At 37.8% G+C, this 25,236-nt stretch overlaps 2 protein-coding genes across 2 annotated transcripts in view; both read right to left on the bottom strand.

Annotated features, from left to right (window-relative positions):
• Window positions 1–25,236, bottom strand: part of LOC145770216 (uncharacterized) — a 118,521-nt gene that overhangs the window by 24,877 nt on the left and 68,408 nt on the right. The gene's annotated exons all lie outside the window — the stretch shown is intronic.
• Window positions 17,096–19,823, bottom strand: LOC145770124 (intelectin-1-like). The gene is made up of 3 exons (XM_082581709.1): window positions 19,700–19,823; window positions 17,865–17,956; window positions 17,096–17,293 (listed from the first exon to the last, which is right to left on the bottom strand). Exons 1-3 carry the CDS (start codon window positions 19,821–19,823, stop codon window positions 17,120–17,122), a joined length of 390 nt encoding a protein of 129 aa, XP_082437835.1. The 3' UTR covers window positions 17,096–17,119.

Here is a 25,236-nt window from a genome sequence, read left to right as displayed (position 1 = left end):
ATGTAAAGTTTTTTTTATCGACTGAATGTAAAGATTTTTTTGGCGGCACTGTATGTTAGCTCTAAAAAAAATAGAAATTTTGTGCTTTTCAATTGCTAGAAATTACCTTTCATAGACTTCTCCGTATGTTACTTCTGTTCTAGCTTCATTATTTACTTGAAAAGAAACCTTGAAATGCAAGGGGTGTTTGATAACAACAATTATATTTAATGTTCTTTGTGCTTAGCATTGAGCAATGTTTCTGAGGTATCAATGATATTTACTTTATTGATTCATAATAATGTATAATATAATATAAATACATAACATAATCGATATTATTTCACTGAGATGCCATCGGCTACCGAAAAACAATTTGTGCATGAGTGCATGTGACTTCTAAAAAAAATTAAAGCAAACTGAGGTCCAGGATAGAGTTGAGCATTCAATGAGATCGGAGTGAAGTGGAGCTGGAATTTGCCCTATTTTTTAAAAAATGGGGTATATTCTGAGTTTGATTCAGCAACCTTGCATTTTAGTTATTAAATAAGTCCTGTAAGCCATAGCTTTGTTCGTAAAAAATAAAACTATCTCCAAGATTTTTTGCAGAATTTTATTGCTACGTATGATTGGATTTGGAATTTGGAATTGGTCAGTGTTCAGTCTTGCCAGTACAAAATCTTTATCTTTAATGATATTAAATGAAAGCAATTCCTGACGCTGCAAAGTTTAAATTACATTGTGGCTGACGCCACGAGGGCTTATCAACAAGCTCTTAGCCTATTGAAGGAAAAACGTAGCAGAAGTCAAGTTTTTTTTATAAAATAATACGTAATGCAAGTCAAGTGTTTTATTCATTCATAGCTTGTCACCAGGGCCGGATTAACTATAGTAGCAGATGTAGCAGCTGCTACGGGCCCCGCGCTTCACAAGGCCCCGCGCTTGGCGAGCAAAACTTTTTTTTGCAAAAATATATCGAACATGGCAAGTAATTTTTAGCTTGCAAACTGGAATGGCATATGGGAACATACAATTGTAGGATTAAATTACTAGTCCCAACGTCTTGTCTCTTCCTAATTATTCTAAACTTAACAAACCGGTAATTTCCGCTGTAGGCAACTGCCTGTTCGAATGCCACTAGCCCACGATGCTAAGTCCTAGTTGTTTGAGGGTACATTCGAAAAAATTGCAACTTCGCGCATTGTGTTATCACAGGAAAAAATTTAATCCGCAAGAGCTGATGCCATTAAGGTTATTAAGGAAAGTTTTCCTTTCGTAAAGGAGGCACTGGAGACACTTGCGAATGACCAAGAGCAAAAGGCAGAATGTCGACAGCAGGCTAATGGAATTGCTCGAGACTAGAAGCTTAGTAGTTTTTTGGAATAGCTTACTCGAGTGCTTCCAGGCAACTCAAGCCTCTCCTCAAGCAAATCAGCAAAATCTCAACATTGCTTCAGCGTTGTGTGCCTCTTTGGCAGGATCTCTATACAGACCTTCAGAGAACAATTCACTAAGTTTGAGTAAGAGGCGCAGAAGCTGACTCAAGTGCCGGATTACCGACCAACAAGCACAAGAAGATTTGTCCGAAATCGAAGGCGCGATGAGGATGTAGGCAGCGGCCGTTCAGTTCCAGATGCAATGGATATAATCAATCACCTAAAGACAGATTCCGGGTGGAAGTTTTCCTTGCAGTATTGGACAGACAAGCATACTCCAAGGACTTGGAAGACGGATTGAAAGATTAACTACCTCAGTTTTCAGAATTGGTAAAGCACATTGCTATTGATTGCTCCTCTCCAAAACTCAACCGTGGCCTACGTAAATAAGATACGGCCCAATATCTTGCTGAGAGCCAAAAAAATTAGTGGTGTAACTTTTCGAGATCGCCAAAAACTTTTGAATAACTGCTTCTCTTCCATCTGCTTTCAGTCTTATGACATCATTTGGCAATTAAAATGCCCTAGCTAATATGATGGTTTAAATCGTGACCTATTACTAACATTTTATGAGATCGAATGCAATTGACATCTTGAAGATAATTGGTAACAGTGTTCCCTCTAAGGGAAGCGATTTAGGCATTTTATTGGTCTAAAATCGAAAGTTTTTGAGCCTTTAGCCAGTGACATTTTGGACTACGTGTTAAAAAGTTAAAGTTGTTTTCCCATATTTGTTTGTCACACATCGACTTGGCCTTGTTTTTACATTTTCACATGAAGATAAGTTGATATTTGGACTTATTTCACTACATTTAAATGTGAACTGTAAATTTTGGACTTATCTGAAGATAGATTTTAAATATGTTGGATGGGTTTCACCATAAATTTTTGCTTTCATGTGAAATTTAGATTACTGTTTTTATTTTATTTGGATTCCTTTGGACTTGATCCTAAAGAAATTTTTGCATTTTGGACTGCATCTGAAGAGTTGAAGCCTTAGACATTTTCCTGTTTTGTCATCACGGTAGGATTATCTTCTTCAGAAGAGTCAGCACATAAGTTAGTATCAATGTCGTAAACATATTTTAATTGACAATAATGCCCACAGACAGACCTACGTGCCATAACATCACAGTAATGCACAACGAAAATACAAAATTAATACAGAAATATATATCCCAGCTAGAAAAGTGGACGTTTTTACGTTGATTCAACGTCTAGCAATGTTGTATCAACGTAAAAACGTCCAATGTCTGGTTGTTGTTTTATGCAAATCCACAAGGTATATACGTACATGCGCATGCTTATGTAGATACATATGTTGTATACATGTATGTATACACACGTGTGTATCCAAATGCACACATTTGTGTAGCACGGCAACAAGTAATAATAAAAAAGGCTAGGCAACAAACTAATACATAAACTATCATGCAAGATGCTAAGGGACTAGGCATACCGACCAACCTACCGCACTACATATGTGTGTGGATCAAATATGCATGTTTGTAAGCGTATGAGCCACCCCAAAACTTGAGATACACTGTCTACCACCCCATTGCTGATTCATTGCCTAGTTTCAATCAATCGACCCAACCGTCTTTAATAGAGAAAACAACAAAACTAAATAAATCCCTTATTTTGGCTCCCCAAAGACTTGTAACAGACCATCTCTCTACCCATTCAGGACTACGTCCAAGCTTCACTTGCCCAGGAGTTTCAAAAGAAAATGGTAATAAAATAACATTTAGTAACATTGACAAGACACAATCCAGACTAGAGTAGCAACATAACAATGCAAGTAAGAACTTCTCAAGTTGTGCACTTTCTACATTACTTTTGCCTCATGCTAGTACAGCACAGCACCATGACACTGACAGCACCCTTCATCCAAAATTATAAGTTACAACATTTCTAAAAACTGAATAAATTTGGAAGTGAAAAAAATATTGAATAAGTCTTGAAAAGATGGTACATCTTTTCAACACTTAGTCCATTCAATCCTCTTCTTACTTTCAAGTTCTTTTAGTTTCTAGGAATTCTGGTATTTATAATTTTGGATAAAGGGTGTTGTACTGTACAAGAATAAAAATTATCACTGCTATTTTTAAGAATTGCAAATAAAAACATTGCACTTATTTTTGTTATTTATTAAATGCTAAAGTGGACCAAAGTAACCTACAACTGCATATAAGCATTAAGCAAGCATATCATTCAAATTTAGAAAATAAATATCAGGTTAGAATGAGGGCAAATAAGTTTCCCAAATTATCATATATCACTACACCAAAACACAAAATTAACATTTAACAACATTATATACCAGCAGAGATGAACCACATCACCAATTCTAATGATCTCAAGATCAAGATAAGAAATCAGGAAAAGGTGATCTTGCAAGATGAAGATCATTAAGTTCTAATTCATCTTAGATGAAGTTAAAAATCATGATCTTGAAGATCAGCTTTCAATATCAGTCTTCAAGATTAATTTAATGAGTTTTGAAATAATATATAGAGTACCAACAAAATATTTTAGTCACTTTTTGATGGATTGACAATTAGTAGACCCCGATTGTTGACATTTAACTAACGGTACCCAAATCCTGGGTGTTTACACTGCATATGTAAAGCTCAGTGCTTAAAGGGGACCTGAAATGAAAAATTAAAATTTTTTTGGTGATTCTTTAGTGTTTAAGTATTATATTTTTCAAAAAATTTTTTTGATATGCCTTTTTGTTTGGGAGATATAACCAAATGAAAATCGGCCACCTGATGGCGCTATGTGTCTTGTGACGTCATTGGCTGGCAACCAAGTAAACAGCTTCATGCATTTGCCTTAGAAACGTCGCATAGGTCATTATATATTGAGCATAAACAAGTTGTCTGAAACAAGACAAGGATTTCTCTTTGAACCAAAAAGACGGCGACTTGACAGCGAAGAACATCATTCTGATTCGTGCTCTGACAACACCAGTTCAGACAGCAGTCAGATGGAAAATTTGCATTGAAAAAAATGCAGGAAAATAATTTGCTTGAACCAAGTGGTTTATATCAACTAAAAGTAGCCTATGTATTCAGAGTTGCCTAATATGCCTTTGCCTACCCTGCCAATGTTTTACTGTCCTACTGACCTGTTTCAAAGTCTTGTTGTTTTCTCGCTTTGCTATTCCATCCAAACGCCCGATCGTACTCACAGACCTGTACCTAGGTCGATCGAGTTTTGTGGGTACTGCATTGACAGTGGCTTTCACATATCTTGAAAAATCAAAGACAGAAGAAATAGCTTCAGGGATGAGCAGGTGTTTGGACTTGGTGCCTTGTAGCTCTGCCTGTAGATCGCGTTGGTAATCGCTGGCCAGAAAATGATTGGTGCACACACGGCAGTGCTTGTTTACAGGTGGGTTTTTGAGTTTCATCGCTGAGATCCATTTCTTCAGCTTGTCGTCATTATTCAGAGGTAAACGATGAAAGATTTGACGATTTCCCGGTTAGTACAACCGGGAGCCATACAAGTAGCCACCATTTTAAGGGTGTAAAAACTCCCTTAGCACAAAATTGTTCGCTGTTTCGGTAGCCTACGCGATTTGTTCCTTGTGTTTGTACGCAAAACAATAGACCTTGGATGCCGCTTTGCCAGCCAATGACGTCATCAAAAAATTTGACCAATCAGAATCATTCAATTCAAAAAACGTTTTTTTAGGTTTTTTAATTAATGGTAACACAAAAAATAAAAAAATTGTTGAAAAACGTTTTATTTCAGAAAGATCTACAAATACAAAAGCTATGTATTTTCGTTGCAGTGCACCTTTAAGGGTCTGTATATCACTTAACTCATGTCGATTGACCATAGATTTCAAAGTTTAACTTTAAATTCAGTGCCGTATTTACAAACAAAATTATCAGCAACGAAAAAGAGGAAAGAATGAAATGAAATTTGGAATCAAGATTAAATTTTTAAAAACTTAATCTACCCATTTTCTTTTCCTTTGGCGCCGTTTAAAGTCTTTTACAACATCTTTGCGTACTTCATCATTGGATATCTTTTGAGAATTGTTGAAAAAAATGTTTGTTATTATTTTGTTGACATACTTCAGCTGAGAAACATGCTCAAAGCATAAAAAAAATGTTGCTGCATTATTGTACTGCAGTGCATGCCTAGCAGCAGTTCTCTCCGACAAAGCACTTTGTCTAATTACCTTGCACGAAGCATCCAAGATAGCAAATGCTTTCCCAACATATTGGACTAAATCAGGTGATGGAGTTATCAAACCACCTCTTGACACTTTGTCTAAATAGGCGTATTCCTTCTGACGAATCGCTTCTTCTGGAGCTTTAAGAAGATCTTTACAAGTGTTGCAGCAATCATTTCTTTTAAGCATTTTTTTTGCAATGTACCCACCTATCACTGCAGACACTTCAACCCCATTTTCATCTAGAGTGCATGCCTCAAGATCACTTGAAATGCTGTACAGTGTAGCAACAAGTTTGGTTGTTAATGCAGTGTCATCTCTATCAGGTTGAAGATCTTCCTCCCAAACATTGACAGATTCCTTCAGAAGGCTTTTGATAGCTAATATCTTCTCTGAGGTTTGTACTTCTCGTAGTCCGATGAGGAATCTGCCACCACTCATTTGGCGATACTTCGAAAACCTCAATTCCAGTGGGTCTGTCTGAAAGCGGGAAGTCAGTACATACTTGTAGCCTTCTTTAGCCTTCTTTTCTCCTTCATACTTGTAGTTGGACAAAGGTTTTCATTGACACATTGAAAATCCTTAATTTTATCCCTTTCTTTAAAGTGTTCAATTTGGTCGGGCTCCAGTTGATTTCTTAATTTAGAAGGTTTTCTTGTGGACTGTGGTGTTGGCAGTACAGAAGGTGGTATCATATCTTCATCCAAATATATTGAAGGCACAGGATTCATAGACCAGTTTAATGTAGTTCGCTCACCACTACATACATATTCTGGAAGGAAATGCTTTACACAAACTCCACAGCACTTAGTAGGCTTCCAATCTTTACGGTTAACAAATCTTAACCACTTATTAAATAACTCTGGCTTGTTATTTGGGAATTTGAAAACAGGATGTTTATGAACAATTATATCTTTTTTATCTACTCGCTTCTTGTAACCAGTTTTGCAATTTACAACAGAACATACTTTTACCATTTTGATTGTTAAGCAAATATAAAGATAACCTACGTATGGCATAAAAATATTAATTTAAATTGGATACTGATGTTAACATTTTTGCCCATTTAAAATTGAAAGTTAGTCACAGAGCCTAGCACTCTTACCCTAGTCTAGAGCGTAGCACTACATGATAATTATTAAATGTTGGAAGTGGCTATTCGAGCGGCTTCCGTATATAAAACAAACACCGGTTGGCCGGTTAAATAGTGTTTCAAAGTAAAAGACCGGCAAACCGAGTGCAATTAGATAAACTAAAAAAGCTGGTCAATTAGTGTTTTAAAGTAAAAGACCAGTACCGGTCAAATAGCAACTGCCTTCAATGTTTGCAAATTTAGCTAAAGTACAGTGTCAGTAGCAAGTACGCTAGGCCATCATGCTAAAAAAAGGTTTAATAAGCTCTACTGGGCCTTTCTAGCTAGCCTAGAAGACTTTATTGGAATTTCCTAAGAAAACTAAAAGCAAGTTTGAACAGCTAACAATAGGCTACTAACGAAAATCTCAATTTTTACAGTAGCCAATAGGCTAGGCCATCATGCTAAAAAAAGGTTTCATGCTCTACCGGACATTTCTGGCTAGCCTAGAACACTTTACTGGAATTTCTTAAGAAAGCTAGAAGACAGTTTGAACAGCTAACAGAACTAAAATGTTGTTGAAGCGCGGGAACGTTTCAATTATTATTTTTCTCTTGTAAGCTTATTTTAAATGGCAAAATCGTAATTTCCGTAGGGTGGCAATTGACTAGTAGACCGTATGGTCGTCTCGTTGTCTCCCTGTCGGTATGGGAACTTGTGTAACTTTTGTACTGTGTATATTGCATATTTCAAATATGTACGTATGTTCCTGTTACTGACAAATAAAACGTTGATTGATTGATTGATTGAAAATGTCAAGTCATTGCACTTGACTACCTAATTGCAAAACACATGTGCTGACTTGACTTGGACTTAGGGTTGCCAGAGGTTAATATAAAAAGGAGCCCAAGCTTATGCAAAAAGTAACCCAATTTTTGGGGGTTCTAAAATGGAGCCCAAGCAAAGAGATTGGTTATTATACAAAATTCTTCCAGAGCGCTTGATCATCAGTCCCAAATTAGAAGTGTTTTTCCAGTTCTTCACATCTTTCAGACAGATTGGCAACCATGCATTCACTCAACTTTTTGTTAAAATAACTACAAACAAGTACCGGTACCTAAACACAAAAAAAGGATTGTTTTTCGTGATGAGCTAACGTATCAAGAGTGATCCCCTCAAGACCATCAACAGTTTTGATAACCTACCAAGGTTGATCAACGTATAAACTAAAAGATCAATGTAAAAGCGCCCAATCTGGCAACCCTACTTGGACTAGCCTACCTAATTTTAAGCCATTGTACTGTAATATGCAATATGCGATAGCCTATTTTTAATAAAATCTTTGGGATCAAAAAGTGAAATGTCTGCTAATGTCAGAGCTTTTTAGTTGTCAAATTATTAGCCTACATAAGACTAATAGCAGGTGGAACAGAAGCACTTATTTAAAAGTTTTTGGCGATCTCGAAAAGTTACACCACTAATTTTTTTGGCTCTCAGCAAGATATTGGGCCGTATATTTACGTAGGCCACGACTCAACTATTTCACTTTGATTAAAGAAAACAATATTGACACCACGTTCCCTAACATACACAATTTGTTGCGCATTTATTTATGTATGATGGTAACTAATTGTGCTGGAGAGAGATCATTTTTAAAATTGAAGTTGATTAAAAAGTATCTGCGAAACACGATGGGGCAAGAGCGGCTACACTATGTAACTCTTTCCAGTATTGAAAATGACATTCTGAAGTCACTGAACTCATCTGAAATAATTGCCAAATTTGCAGAGATCAAAATGCGTTGAAAAGACCTTTGAATGATATTGTTGAAGTTTTATATTTTTCCTTGAAAATAAAACATTACATTAGACTTTTGTTATTTTTGTTGTTGTAGAATGTAGATCAAAAATATAAAGTATTCAATTACTTCCCGGGTATTATCTATAGCCTACATCAAATCAATCTGCTACAGGCCCCGCACTTGGTTAATCCTGCACTGCTTGTCACGCATGTGTCGGAACCAGATAAGAGCATTGTTGGTAATGTGTCTTAGATCGTTGTCGTCACAGACTGGGATAAGGAGATGTGAAGAACTGAAGCTGTGCTTCATCGTCTGATTGACTAAGCCACAATTAAGCTACACATTGGATGGAGTGTCATCTTTTATTGAAAAAGTGACTAATGAAACTTTTCTGTTTTTGTGAACTAACTACCCAGCAAACTGTACACTTGAAGCGGTTGACTGTCTCGTATCATTCGTACGAGCCTTGTTACTCGACACAACCAACAGTGTAGGCTACCAGCCTCATTTTTAAATCATAAATCGGTTTCGCTATCACAGCATCCTCAGTATGACCATGTCTTGACATGATAGATGACACTGAAGATGCGGTGTCCGACGTTTTTTTCGTAAACAGTTTTTCGTAAAACAATTGTTCGTAAAGCAATTGTTCGTAAAATCAATTCTTCGTAAAGCAATTCTTCGTAAAGCAATTCTTCGGGCATGCAATTGACCGTAATGCTAATTGTTCGTAAACAAATGTTCATAAAAGTTAGACTACAGCTTTAAAAAAAAAAAGTTACAATTGTTTACGAACAATCAATTAGGGTACCGGTAGCCTATATGCTAGAGATGTGCTAATTGCGCTTAAAGACGTGCTGTACCTGTAGAGTGTAGACGAGCAGACAGAGTGTAGAGTCCCTGATTCAGAATGGCATTACAGTTTGTGAGCAGCGAAAAAGGAAAGCCAAAACTTTTGTACAGTGGCCAGCTTTATTACAAAGATTATAGTGCACTTAACGCACAAGGGCAAGAAACTACTTATTGGAAATGTGAGCATTTTAATAAGAAATGTCCTGCACGAGTAACAACTGCTATGGCAGCCATTGTACAATCCAGAGGTGAGCACAATCATGCTGGAGATGCTGGTCATGTCGAAGCAGCAAAGGTTATGGAAAATATTCGTTGTGCAGCAAAGACAGTCGTGATGCCCCAAGTTACCTCGTCTCAGCAAAAACTATTGGACTCAGTCAAGCCACGGCAGCAAAACTGCCCAGTGTGCAGAGCATGAAAAGGGCAGTCACCCAAGTGCGATTGAAGGAACATGCAGGCCCGGCAATCCCACATTCTCTCCGTGACATTGTGCTTCCAGTAGAGTACAAGCAAACGTTTGCTGGTGTAACATTCTTGGCCTATGATTCTGGGCCTGGAGATAACTGTATGGTCCTCTTTGCCACTGAAAGAAATCTGCAGCTCCTTGCCCGTTCAAAGCACTGGTATGCTGACGGCACCTTCAAGACAGTGCCTTCACTGTTTGAACAGCTCTACACAATACACGGACTGAAGGAAAACACTTCAGTGCCTCTGGTGTATGCCCTGCTGGGGGACAAAAGGAGAGGGTCGAGGGACATACATTCATCTGCTGCAAAAGATCAAGGAGTTGTTACCTGCTGTTGCTGTTCCAGAGACAATCATGACTGACTTTGAGATGGCCATGGTTAATGCAGTAAGCAGAGAGTACCCACTTTTAACTCACCGTGGCTGTTTCTTCCATTTGTGCCAGTGCATTTGGAGAAAGACGCAATCAAGTGGCCTGAAGGAGCAGTACAAGTGCAGAGTTTGCTCTGAGGCTGCGCATGTTGCCGTCTCTGGCCTTTGTGCCTATTGATGAAGTCAGCCGGGCCTTTGACATTCTCATTGATGGGAATGTATTACCAGATGTTGCTCAGCCAGTAATTGACTACTTTGAAGACACTTGGGTTGGGCGCCCAGATCGTCGTCAAGGGCGCCGTCCTCCAATGTTTGCAATTCAAATTTGGAACTGCTATGATGGCGTCCTCAGTGGCCTTCTCAAAACTAATAATGGCATTGAAGGATGGCACAAGGGTTCATGTTCCAGGTATCTGCAAATCATCCAGATATTTGGAAGTTCATATCTGCAACCAAGTGAGAGCAAAACCTAAATGAGGTTCGCATTGAACAGTATGTCAGTGGCCAGGCAGAACCCCCTCCAAAGAAGAAGTACAAGGACAGTGCAGAAAGACTAACTAGAATCGTCCGAACTTGGCGTCAAGACTTTCAAGATGATGAAATTTGTGATTTACTTGCGTGGAATTGCACACAATACTTCATACTAAACTTGGCTCGTGGACAATTTGTACGAAGTTACTCAAAGTAGTATTGGTAGTGTAAGCAAAGAATTGCTAAACACAGACAATTGTTGTATTCCAATAAATAACAAACAATGCGCTTTTTCATTGTGCTTATTTCTTTGTGTCGTCGTAACTTGGTTATTCAGGAAAATTTGCATTACGCACCTTCATCGGAAATTGCAAGACAAACCTTGCTGTTACGAAAAATTGTTCACGAACAATTCACCCTATCACCTGTTTACGAACAATTCACCTATACGAAGAATTGATGTATACGAAGAATTGCTTTACGAAGAATTGCTTTACGGAGAATTGATTTTACGACCAATTGTTTACGAACAATTGCTTTACGAACAACTGTTTACTTCAATTCACGTATAACCGAAGATGCTATGGCAGCGAAATCGATTTATGATTAAAAAATGAGGCTGGTAGGCTAAACTGTTTGTTGCGTTGAGTAACAAGGCTTTTTTTATTTATAATGGTCACTTTGGTTTTACCGATAGGCGATAATGCAGAGGCTTCTGTTGAAGCAACACCAAACTCATCTCTCAAAGTCGGGAGTATGTTCAAGGTTTTGGAACTTTGCATACAAAGTGTTTCATGAAACAATGCATCTCAACTACGGCGATAGACTGAGATTGCTGCTACCATGGAAAGTTTTCAAATATGAATCTAAATCAACTGTGATGCACAAAAGCAGCCAAATTGCACAAGATTGCGACCACGCAATGAGAGAAAGTGAGTTATTTGAATGCAATGGTCAACAAATTTTAACTAATTTTTTTAATCAGAGATACAAGCAAACCTTTACAGTTTCTCGTAGCCTACTCCTACATATCGTCAGACTAATAAAGTAATGGCGTAACTCATTTTTTCTTGTTTTGAGATAATCGAAAAAAACTGTCTGCACGGTTGGTTTTATCACATTTATTGTACAGTTAAACGAAAATAGCATGTCGACACATGTACAATGAGCATGTATAGGCTACTTTGATTTGCTTCATTTTGCATCCCATAATGTGCTGGGATGACTTAGGCCATTTTCCGAATGCACAGACATGAATTAGGCCGTTTGATATTTTGAGTTTATCAATATGAGTTTTTTAACGGTGACATAATAACAGTAATAATACGACTACAATTAACAGGAAAATCCCTAATAGCATCTCCAATCTAACGACAGGAGTTATATTTCATGCTAGACTGCATATTTCGCCCATAAACAATTCAGAGTTGGCAAGACAAGCTGAATAAATTATCAGTGATGAGGCAAATTATCAAAAAAGGAGTGGAACCCTATTGGCATAACATGTTTCATCGATTGGAGATCATTGTATTTCCTCAATTTGATTAAAAGATGGCTTGAAAAAATAGGAATCCATGTAATGTCGCCTAAGTTTGTTTGTGACCGCTGTGGCAGATCCTCCCACTGTGCAGCCTCACATAATGGGACCTTCTACAATACCTTTCCACTGCTTTCATGATTCAGGCCTCTAAGATCATGGGATCTCCACTCCAGCTTTCTTTCCAGGCCTGATACTCAACAAGCATCATCCATCGATTTTCATAAAATCACTGTGATGCATCCTCTGTAGGCTACATTGTTGGGATGCGGTCTGATCCTGGCATTCTGGATGATAATTTCGTAATCTCTCGTCGTAAAAATGTCGTTTACCAATTTCCGCTAGATAATAACTTACTGTGCATGCTATCACACTTCATTTGAGTATGACCAGCCACGAGGTACTTCTGAGTAATAGTGATGCCATGATTCCATGCAAGGGCACAGTAGGCACTAGAGACATTAAAGTTTCTATTTTGATATCCACACCCATCACTCCAAATAACTATCTCCTCCAGACCGGGGCTTCTAGAAATTACCCGTTCGAAATGATTAAACTGCAAGAAAGCGAATACTTCACTGCGTAAATCACCTTCTGTTTCATTCCAAATAGAGCAATAAGCATCTTTTTGATTCAAGATTGAATAGTGTAAAATTGTGTACCTGCAGCTTGGTTTTATAGTGCATACTGTTTGCCTTAGTTTTGGGAAACAGAAGTACAGCCTGTAAATCCATTGTCCATACGGATTTTACTGTGCTAGCGGACTCTTTGTCTTTCATCTTCTCATCTCAAGCTTCATTCTTCAACTTGATATGATCATCGTATTGTTCCTTAGTAATATTACTGTGTTTGAATGAAACACACACGTCGCACTGATCTTTACGTGGTATGAACAGAGCACCCCGCAGCCCGTTGCAACCAGTCCCCTGAAGCTGTACGTTTCGATCTTATTGGACCGCAGTGGACATGGAGCTGGCCAAGAATGTGTGCGTAACCCCCGCGTAGTCACGACCACCTTAAACAACCATACAAGCGAATGGCCTCTGTCTCAATTTGGACCTGGACCAAACAAAGCCCAATGGCGATGATATCACGGGTAACGGGGGCAGTCTTGGAAGAGTTGGAAGCCTCCAGCCCGGTTTCACACATTGGCGACGGATCTATGATGATCGTTTTCCAGTGCCCTTTGCCCACGTCTTTTCCATCATAGACTGGGCCTCCAAAGCCACATACGACATCACCATCCAAAACCAAATTCAATTTGAAGACAAACTAATGCTCGGACACGAGCTGGAGCTCACGGTGAAGACGGAGAAGTTCTCATTATGAAATACTTCACTAAAATAGGCTGTGCTCAATGATCGTATTCCTGATGATTCAGCAAGCTCTTTGTATTGCCGATGAAGTTGGATTATGGTAGTTTCAGGGTACAAAAATTTCTTCTTTCTGTACGTTGTGACCTTTTTACAGTAATGGGAATTTACAGTAGACAAGTCATTGAGAAATTTTGCCAAAAAGTGATTTTCCTCTTTTTCCACTTTAGCACATTTACCTACACATAAAAGTCAATTCAAACGTTTTGAAAGCTATGTTTTCCTATGTTCTCCTTCTCCCATCAGTGAAGCTCAAGAATGGTGACGATGAACCAGCAACGAGCTTATAAAGTTGCTAAGTGTGACATTAAGCTGAGAATTAATTAAGTATCCAACAATGTCTTTTCACAAAAACCTACCATGGGTGCAAGAAAACTCCGAGAAAGGGTGCATTGAGACGATCTGACCTGTATCACAGTGTGAGGTGATATGTCTCACTACCAGAGTGCTAGGAAAATGAAGCTTCTCAAAGGAAAAGAAAGAAAACAAATTGATTTAAGTAGGGTAGTTACTTGGAAATGGCCAAGATTACGATACGTAGGCTAGAATAGAAAAAACATAATTATTTTGTGCTAAATTAATCGTCTAGACTTGTGATGATGTGGAAGCTCTATTTCTGTACAATTTAGATCGTCGTCTTCTGACCATCTGCTCTGTTGGAGGAAAGCTTTATTTCCAGCAAACGATTAAAAAGATTTGTAAAATGGCCTAAGTCATGCGTTTGAGTTAGGCCATTTGACATTTTTACGAAAATACCACTTTCTCGTTAACGTAGGTCTTAGAAAATTATGTGGCAGATGTGCCTCATTTTAAGGACCTGCAAAACACTAATATCTCAATTTCGTCAAAAAGTGAGTTACGCCATTATTTTATTAGTCTGACGATATAGCTATGTCATAAAACGAAACTAATTGACTCAGAAATGAATAGACCAAGAACGAAAGCAGGAAACAATATATGTGTAAATTAATCTTCAAATTGCATCACTCATTTCTCGTTTTTAATGCTTTTTTTGTTTGACTTGCACAGCTTTTGAGATTGCTTTGCTCATTGGTTTTTAAATGGCCTTTGCCTACCAAGCTATAATAGGATGACCATTTTCTTGTGATCTTTCAAGGCAAACAATAATAAGATATACATAACCATAAGATGCACATGTTCAAATCCTTCTGATAAACAATACAGCGAAGAGGTGAGACTTATGAATGATCTTAAAAAGAATGTCGCAATAGAGTTAAAAAAAGAAGTATTAAACCACTTCAAGCTTTACTTATTTGATTACATAAGTTATTTCCTATTGGTATGATATGATATAAAACAATACTACAGAACATGAACACCACTGTGACACTGTCGTATCACTAAAATGCACAGAGGGGAAGTTAAACAAAACCTGCAAATAGACAAAGAGATGTTTTTCAAATGTCTCGGGTGGTGTTAAAACTACACCAATGACTGTCGCTGTGGGTTAACTTTTTACCAGCTAAAATATCGCAATTAGAAAAATAGTCAAGTTAAAAATTAGAACTGCTGGCAGGGAAATATAAAGTTGATCTCTTAAAGTAGGCTACCTCACCTAACTCACAGTATGTTTGCTTGTTTATGCATTTCTTTTAGATTTTATTCTTAATCGATGATATAGTTTTGTGTTAAGTATCGGAAAGAGCATTTTATTGCATTTGCTGCATAATAAAGTGGTTGCAAATATCAACCTTTTTCGAAAATCTGATACGTAGCCTATATTATTATATAAATTTATAGTTTACGTTATGTTTTGCCGTAATCTAAATGATTGGATAAACATACAAAAAAATAATTTTGGTATATTTTACTGATTTGAAGTATAAAAGATAAAGTTCAAAGCATAGAAATTAATGTTAAAGTTATTGCTGTATTTACCTGGTTTCCATTATCGTACATATCTCTTCCACCGTCGCTGATTTGGTTCGGTGGTTGTGCATCATACAGATAACTATAGAAGTCTGGGATTTGTTCTTGTAGTCGTTCCAATCGAACTGTGTTGTTCAGAGAGATGTCATACCCTAGCATGGCAACGGAGAGTTTATTAATGCCATTGCAATAGTAATTTTCCACAACAGGCTCTATCGACAAGAATCCCCAACACAATGGATTACTCTTTATTTATAGCTTTTTTAAAACTTAAGCTACAATATGTGTTTAAAAAAAAACTTTACATTTTTTTTTTGAAAGTTTTGTATTGGTTGATGTAACCCGAAGTGGAAGTGAAGTGGACCCGTTTAGGAGGCGCTTCCTCCTGATTTGCACTACAGGAGTGCCCGAACTGCGGCCCACGCTGATCGTTTTGCTTTCTGGGTCTAAATTTTAGGTAGTGTACAGTACTGTAGCTACGGAGCGCTGAAGCTTTTGCAAGATGGCTATTACAAGAAAATATGATATATATGACAATTTAAAACGTTTGTGACACAAAATAGACTTTTTGGTGATATTGCTCCTTGCTAAATTGTTACAACGGCAAGACATCCCTATTGCGAGAAGTGTCAGTCTATTATGAAAGATGAATTTACAAGATATAAAATCATGCAAAAAATGATAATAATGGTCTACTTTGACTGTGTATAGTTTAAAGTACAAAGTTTAAGCCGAAATGGCAGTGGCTTCGCTAATCTACGCAAAAAAGGAACTAAAAGAAAACACTACCAGCACATCATCCAGTGTACCAATAAAGTATCTGATATGTTCAAAATGTACACAGCACCTGTATACTCAATTATTCGTGCTTTTTTGTGATCCTTGCTTTAAAACAAAATGACTTTGCATAATGTTTTTTCAGAATTTGTCACTCAAAAGGCTGGGCGGTGGGATGGCTCAACGGATAAGGCGTTTGCTTTCCCATCATGTAATCCTGGCTCGACTCAGATGGTTGTTAAAAAAACGCTGCTCACCTCTACCGAGGGTGTAATAATTTGGGTGGGCGAAGTTGCTGAAGAAAATTATGGGGGACGAGAGAAAAGATTTGGCCATCTGACTCTCGTTAGTGCCGAAGGGTTACTATAATGAGAACCTTGTTTTCTCACCCCCGATGCTTGGAGTCAAGTGTGGGACCCACTTTTACCTTTTACTCAACAGACTAATCCAGTGGTTTTTGAAACTATGTGTCGCAACGCCCTAGTGTGACATTTAAAATTGCCTAAGTTGCTTTCGTTCGAATTACAAAAAAGCTTCTGCGAAAACGACCAAGGTATTTAGAAATTTCAAAATATTTTTAAAAGTTTTTGTTTTAAACCCCTCTGATATAATATTTTATTTATTATTATTCATTAGGCTTATTTCAAATTTAAAACTGGCAAGTCTAGTCAGACGAAAAGAACTTCTGTGTTGGTTCTGCAAAGTTGTAAACATTTTAACAAGTTAGTTGTATCGTTTTATTGATTGGTCAACAAAACAACGCAACATCAGTTTAACTAGCTTACTCCGCATGAAATCAGATCGTTCTGTACCAGAATTAACCACGTTCAGTGAAAAAACAAAGCTTGCTATAGATGCTCTGAGCTACGATCGTGCGATACACGATGATAAAGAAAAATAAGTTAGTAACGTGACATACAGAAAGGAAGACGCAAGGTGGCGTCGTGGTTGAAAAAACTGTGAAGAGTCATTCCCCCAAGAAAGCCATTTGTTGTAAAATATTTAAAAAATGCGCTCTCTTCCAGATCTTTCGTTTTCACCTCGTTTGGAACATGCCACAACATCACGTCAGTTGCCTGAAGAAGAAATGTAAATGTTGGAAATTGCTTTATTTAGAAATATTCAAATGTATCAGCATTTTAGGCTACTACAATATTTGTTCTATTTAACTATCGCCTAGATATGCAATGCTAAAAAAGTTACGTTGGTTGCTTTCTTGTTTGCAGCCTTGAAATTAGTCTCAGCTAATGCAAAGCTACTGTGTTGTCTTGTACAACGCCAGCAAAATTAAGGCTGGACTATAAAGTTCATTTCGTGAAGCAGTTTTATATTTTCAAACAATCTACCACTTGTGAGCAGTAGCGTTGACGAGGATTCGTGGGTACTTTTAGACCCTGGCCTGGAATGATTTTAGAAGCTCGTAACCCTTCCAAAAGGCCCGAGATTTGAAGGAACCGCGTCGTATTCGTTGGATATTATGCGTTTTTCTTACAAGTGTACTGATTTTGGGCCTGAAGATCTTGTTAGTAGGCTACCGGGCCAAAATTATTCTCTCAATGGCAATGCTAGTGAGCATAAAGTATAAACCAATCAAAACATCCTGCACTGGGCTTATTTTACAATGCAAAACCATGCAACAAAACTAACCTGCAAATCATAATAAGCGGGGTTTTTGTAGTCTGCACTTGTGATCGCTTTGATGTGACCGAATATATTGAGACTTGCCCAATTTCCTGGAACTGAAAATGTGCATCAACGATTTACTATTTCTGAATGCTTCGTGGAATTATTATTTACAACAGGGATGTGCAGATGTTTTCATCTATTTGTCAATTATACTTAGGCTAAGTGGAATACACCCCAACCCACACCTTTATTTAACATATCCCCTTGCCTACATTGTCTATCAGTGGCTGCCTGACTGGCATAAATTTAATTTGACGTTGATTTATTTCTTAGCGCACATATCTAACCTGAGAGCTCAATGCTAAATGCCAGACAATCTCAAGACTTTTTGATAACCCTTATTGATTGATTGATTGATTTTAATCTTTATCTTCGGACTGGGGAAAGCTTCTTTGAGAGCTTGATCCTGGACGTTTCGCATACTTGTAGAGGCTTTGAACCACTGACGCAACGCCGGTCGCCGAGGTTGATAGAGTAGAATTTCAAATTTGTTGAAGTATTGTTGTCGGGAAATTATTCCATTGACTAGGTGGAATAGTTCAAATTATTTCCATGCCATCCTTAGTTGTCTTTCTCCAAAAAGATCTGTCCCTGGCAAGTTGTTCCCACGATTTCAGACCAATATTAGCTTGGTTTAGAGAGAATTTCAGCTGATTTTTTATTTGGATTTTTGGTCTTCCAGTGGGTGGCAAGTTTCACATAAAGTATTATTTGAGAAAGCCTCTTTGGGTTCATCACACGGCATGTCCTGTCAAGCACAGGCATTGTTGCAGGATGGTGGCTTCGAGACTGGACAACTTAGCACGATCGAGGATTGCTTCGTTGGTGAGCAGGTCTTTTCAACGAGTCTAGTATTTGGTTCTGTTATTTTTATGAAAGTGTTTAAGACGTTTGATGTCAAAACAGTATTATGTCCAGGTTTCACTAGCATATAAAAGGGTGGTTACTTGGTTTGGTTGGTTGGTTTTGAACCTTTATCCTCGGACTGACAAAGCCTTGATTGGTTATTCCTGGTAGCTTTGCATACTTGTAGAGGCTCTTGACGCAGGGCCGGTTACCGAGATTGGCAGAGTGAAGTTTTCCGATTGTTGAAGTGTTGTTGCCAGGGAAATTATTCCATTCACCAGGTGCCGCTGAATGGAGAGTAGTCCTGAAATGCGTTGCTCAAGCGCACACCCTGTGAGTCCAACTTGCGCCGCGTGATCTTGAGCCGGGCGCGTAACCACTGAGCTAACGGGGCTAAACCGGGCTAAAAGGGTGTAGAGAACGACTGATAAACCATAATTTTTGTGCGGATAGATATAGCATGGTAATTGAAAACGCGATTGTGAAGTCTTCGATAAGGTTAAACCGAGGTAATAAGAAATGTGGAAATCATTTTCCACAAAATACTGCTACACTACAATATTATATGATTGCAAAAATGATCTTTTCAATTGCTCCCTTCATCAGTGCATCGCTGCGTGTAATTAAATTTTTCTTTCGAGATTTGATGCGTTGTTAGTATTTGGCGAAGCATATTTTCCTTTTTCTGCTATTACATATTCTAGTAGGTTATATTGAACAGGTGCCCCGAAAGTATTGTATGGGTATCTTTAAATAATGCTTTCATGCTAAAATTTGAATGGTGATTAAGTAAATCTACGAGTTCTGTAGGCAGTTTATGATAGATGAAAGGTTGTAATATCAAAGAATTGGGATGAAGTGTGTTTGAAATTCGTTTGAAACATGTTCGTTCGTTTGATCATGCGATTTTTGTTATGTTTGTAAATTATTTTTGTTGATGTACGTGCTACCTTCTAGACTGATGGGTTCAATTCCTTGCTCGCTCGACCACTTGTCTCCTAGTGTGCATTTTCCATCGATGTTGTTTTCATGGACTGAAGCAACAAGCGTCCATCCTCCCCCATCTGACGTCATATCACAAAATGTCTGTAACAAGTAAACTGTTAGGGATCCTTTTAAATACTCGATAACAATTCAAGCAGTATTTGGTTTTATTTGAGGATGAATATTGGAAGTGGCCTACCCGCATAACACTCAGACACAAGTAGGGTTTGAGAACCAGGATCCGGGTTTCGGAAATTCCAGGGATTTAGCACTTTTTGATTTCTCGTTGCCCAGTCTTATCGAGTAAAAATTCCCGTTTTTTTTAAGCACGAACCAGGATGAGAACAACCAAAGTCAGCTTTCAGCTGGTTCACAGAGATCAACAAGTGATAGCCTTTATGGAAGGCTTCAAGCACATATTATTATTCTTTCCACAGATTCACACATACAATCCGACACAATGTTGAATGAAAGAAGCCGGCTCCAAGCTGTGATAAAGCAAGAGATGTGATTCCTGGAAGCTACTGGACAAAGACCAAGCAAACTGGAGCAACTTTACAACGCTTTATTGAACATCCCACCATCTTCAGTGGAGGCAGAACGAGCATTTTGTGCAGCAGGATTGTTTGCCATGAAACTGCGATCATGGCTAGTGACAAATGTATCAATGCCCTGTGTGTTTTTAATCCAGTTATTACTTGAAAAATAAATAAAACAAGCTTGGATGCACTTTCGTTTTGTTGATTCGATATACTACGCCCTACTGTTTGTGTTACACGTTGTTGGTTTACTCTTATCAATACCGATAAACCTCAGGCGGCAGTGTGGCCCACTGGCCCAGTTGCTTCATTATATTTGGTGTGTAGGCTATTTCCGGTTTTTAAATGGTTCACTGCTAAATTAAAGACAGAACGTAAATTGAAAAAAAATGCATTTATTTTGCCGCACCATCTTGATGTTGATCTCCAAAAGGAATAGCTTCTATATTTACAACCGTTTGAGAGTTGAAATTCAATCTTCCACATGAAAACGGACGTCCTAAGCAGCCAGCCCACTCAGAATACTGTCCTTCAAGAATCCCGGATTTTCTTTCCAGTATTTCGGGATTGGGTTAACTTTTTCCCTATTTTTTTTTGTTTTTTTCAAAATCGAGAAATCAAAAACCAATACACATAAAAGGAGTCTTGCTTGAAACGAAGTGGCATTTGGATCAGGACGGATCATAAATATTCCAGATCTATTTTGTCCTTCAAGTTTAAGATCCAAACAAGAAGCTGGAGCTACTTTCACATCATTCACTGTGTATCAAATAAACACATTTTTCAAAATTATGTCCGCATATACCGACTTGCTTTTTTGTGGACACAAACTTACGCTACATTGAAGCAAATATTATAGCCAACAAGCAACTTTTGCTAAGCCTTTCTAAGGCAGCGTTTTATCAACCTTGTTTTTTGCGACCTAAAACAGGCCAGATCATAGCTACAACGATCTGGAAAAATATCTGCGACCAAAATAAGAACCAACGTCATTAAATGCTTACCCATCTGCGCTTGGTCACATAGCTTAAAAATAAACTAAGGGTCGAATGCAGAAAGGTAGCTCAAAACTAGTTTTAAGCAAGCCGGGCTTAGATAGTGGCTTGAGCCGAGTTTTGCGCTGCAGAAACTATTCTTACTTTAAGCCAAGCTTAAAACTCGTTTCATTCCAGGTTTTGAGCCACCAATTTAAGTCGCCAAAAAAGGCGACTTAACAGCGGCGGATCTTGACTTAAGCATTTTTGCAAACTGGATTTTAAAGGATTGTGGTGAAGTTGTGTAATTAGTCCATCGTGCAGGGCACTTTTTGAAGCTTGCTAAAATGTGCTTGTGCATTCTCCGTAGAACACTGTAGGCCTTTCTGGAAATGCTGAAGCTTACTAGCAGCATTTCATACGACCAGGTTAAATACGGCAATAATAATAATAACAATATTTATATAGCGCCACATCCACAGTCAAACTATGCTCCTGGGCGCTGCACATGACAATGGTGATAATTAATACGGTACTTTCAGTCATAATGTTCATTGAAATAGAACATTTTCAAGCGAGCTTTGAATTCATTTAAATTTTCAGCTTCTTTCACACAAATAGGAAAACAGTTCCAGCAACTGGCAGCAACAACTGAGAAGGTACGATTTCCATATTGTGTCTTACATGAAGGGTTGCACAGAGCAATTGATGTTGAGAACGTAAAGTTCTGGCAGGTTTATAATGAACAAGCAAAGTGTCCAGATAGTTCGGAGCAAAACCATGGAAAACTTTATAAATTAATAGATATATTTTTAAAGAGAAAATTCTGACCAGATTTATTTGAGTTACAGGTGGAATGTCCCTATTTAGCCCCTTGACAAACCTCCAGATATTTTTGATTCACTGCTATTTTTCAGTTTCAAAGTTGTTAAAAAACGACTGCTACTTGCAGGGGCGCCGAAACGAGTTTTCAATGGGGGGGGGGGCAGGATTATGAAAAAAGGGCACTTTTGTTGCTGAAAGGTCCATTTTTTTATAGTTTTAAAACAACGTATAGCGATAATGCTCATCTTTCAGCTCATTATCGAGTAATGATACAAGTGTCAGGTATACAAAGAACAATGGAACGGAAGGGCATCATGCTATGTTATAATGATGTAACCTACAGTGATACAGACTTTTGTGTCGTGAATATTATGTTGAGGCAAAAAGAAAAGATTATAATTAGGCTGAAAGGAAATAGCAGAAATTGCTATTGTTGTCTACTACATGCTTGCTAGTTGCTGTCAACATGCTTTGTCTTACAACAGGCTACTGACTTGCTACCACCAACTGGAAACTGCGTTTCAAATTCAATTGTGATGTAACAAAAGGTATTATGATGTCATTAATAAAGCATCCCTAATTACACGAACAACTTCTAAACTTACAATTACTTTATTTGTCGGGTAGGTTTCAAAAATCACCATCGCAAGTCGAGTGACGTCACACTTTGCGTCAAAAACGTGGCTTAACCCTATTATCCCTAGGTTCTGAGTTCCACCGAATCCCCAGGTGGTGCTGATTCAGCACCCAGTTTAAGCGCTTATAACTCTTTTATTACGAATCTCATCACTACCATCTTTTGACTACAGATAGAACATTTATCTGGGGTTATGAAAATTGTAAAATTGTCATTCAATTGCTTAAAATACTCTTGATTCAAAGCAATACACAAGCAGTACTTTTTTTACCACATTTAAAATAAAGAAACACTGCAATCAAGAAAAAATGTTCGTTTTTTCCCACTCTTTGACGTCATCACGGTTTGCGGTTTCCATTCTCTCGAGAGACTGAAGGCTGACAATGATTTTAAGATTTTTTCTGCCTGCGGTTTTTCTTACCGACGTATTTGTCAGCGCTCAATGTAGCTGTACATTTTAAAGGATTTTAACGTCCGAAGACGTTAGTCTGATTTTGAATAACGCAATAGTAGAATTGCTTTTCTTGAAAAGGTTTCACTGTTGTCTTTCAGGATAGTCAGAAGCAATTCAAGCTGTTTCGTCTATAGCCTATGGTTCACACAATTTTGTATTGTTGAGAAGTATCTTGTTCTGTGCGAGTCAAATGAATCTTCACGACACTCTGGACACTTTTTTTTATAAAAACGTCTTGCAGTTTGTTCCACTCACCAGAATGAAAATATTTGTTTTTGATTTATTCTATGGTGTTGTCAAGTTTTGTTTAACTTAGCAAAAGAAACTGTATTGAGTAGGACCGTTTGTCACAAAGTAGATTGTAATAGCAAAAAACAGTTGAATTTTTTGCAGCATCACAGAAGTTGAAAAAATGCACGAATAAACCTCAAATAAGTTTTGAAGTCCATGCCGACTTGCCTAGCACTACCCGGCAAGAAAAATTTGTGCATTTTGCATTGATTCAATGTCTAGACTTTTTTCTCAGTACTAAAAATACATCGTTTTAGTAGCTGGGTAAATCCTCATAAAAACGGCAACGTCACTGCAACTACATCGATTTCATAGTCCAGCCACAATTATTTATTCAATCAAAAATAAGATCAGAGAATTAATAAATTTTGTGTTGCAATGCAGCACAAGCAGTTTATAATATTGTGCATTTAAAATTTTCTATTGTATGCCTGTTTTATTTTGCATTGCAACAAATTGCCCAATGACGACTAAATAAAATTCTGCTTGAGACTCGCGGCAGATTGAACATAGCGACTTTGGAAGGAAAATACATTTTGAAGCCAAAGCGAGCTGGGCTTAGCGATCAACATTTTGAAATGCTGTTGCTTCTGAAAGGAAATTGATGTTGTGCTTCTTCGCTCATTTTAGATACCGGTATAAAAGTATTGACACGGCCTTCTGCTTATAAGTACGGAGTGTCCTTGGCATGTCGTTTTTTCGATTTTTTATTTTTTTTTTTTTGGTAGGCGTACGTTTTGGGCTTGGATTATGGATTTTTAGAAGCATTATAATATGTAGAGAGCTAGCAGAGTGGTCGCTGTTTTGTAGTTAGGCAACAGCTACGAACAAAGTATCGTCTTGCCCTTTATCATGTATTTTTCAACTTGTACTTCATGCAAAGAAGAGTAGTTGTAGGTCAGTACACATCCATTTCTTTGAAAAGTAACTGTAACAAGTTACTTTTAACAAAACGGTAACTGTAACTAGTTACTTTTTGAGCAAAGTAACTGTAACTCAATTACTTTGAAAGTAACTAGTGCCCACAACTGGAAGTTATGCTTCGCTCTAAAAGCCACTCGGCTGACGTCACCTATGTATACAGTCTATTTTCTAAAGTATAGCGTAGTTGTCTAAATCTTTAGAAAGTTAAAGGCATAAAAGATGTTAGAAATTGTTGCCCACATTCGATAAATGGATTCATAATTATCAAAATAACTTATAAAATGAGACCTTGATTGTGACTTTAAAAAAAAAAATATTTACATGAACATGAAAGACCAGCCACCAAATTAATCCTTTTTAGCTTTGGTTCAACGTCTGCAAATGTCTGTCTGGGCGATGCTTAGGAAAAAGAGGGTAGCTTCATTCCTAAATCCTAATGGATATAGGCGTCAGCCCTCTTCGATTTACAACAGTGGTTCTCAAACTGGGGTCCGCGGTCCTTTTGGGGTCCGCGAGACAATTTTCTAGGACCGCGAAGCACCTTCCAACAAAATTAACACGATCCCGAAGAAAAAAATTTTGTGGGAAGTAAAAATTTTCAGGCAACTTATTTTCCAAACCAAACTTAACAGATATATTTTAGTAAGCTGGTTTGTCATCCCTCCACACTGATTTTTAAGCCCGGCCTTTCGTTTGATTGTGATAGCCTTTGTTTCGTTTCTATCGCCTTTGTGACATCAAGGAGTGCATAGTGGTGACGTACTCCTACAACACTCGCGTTTACCAGATCAAGAACAGAATTACGAAATAGCCTATACTTGACTAAAAAGGGGTTAGGCGAAGTTGATTAAGGCTGGTT

The sequence above is a fragment of the Aplidium turbinatum genome, chromosome 5, assembly GCF_918807975.1.
Source record: "Aplidium turbinatum chromosome 5, kaAplTurb1.1, whole genome shotgun sequence".
NCBI lineage: Eukaryota > Metazoa > Chordata > Ascidiacea > Aplousobranchia > Polyclinidae > Aplidium > Aplidium turbinatum.
This window is presented reverse-complemented; position numbering and strand designations above follow the sequence as displayed.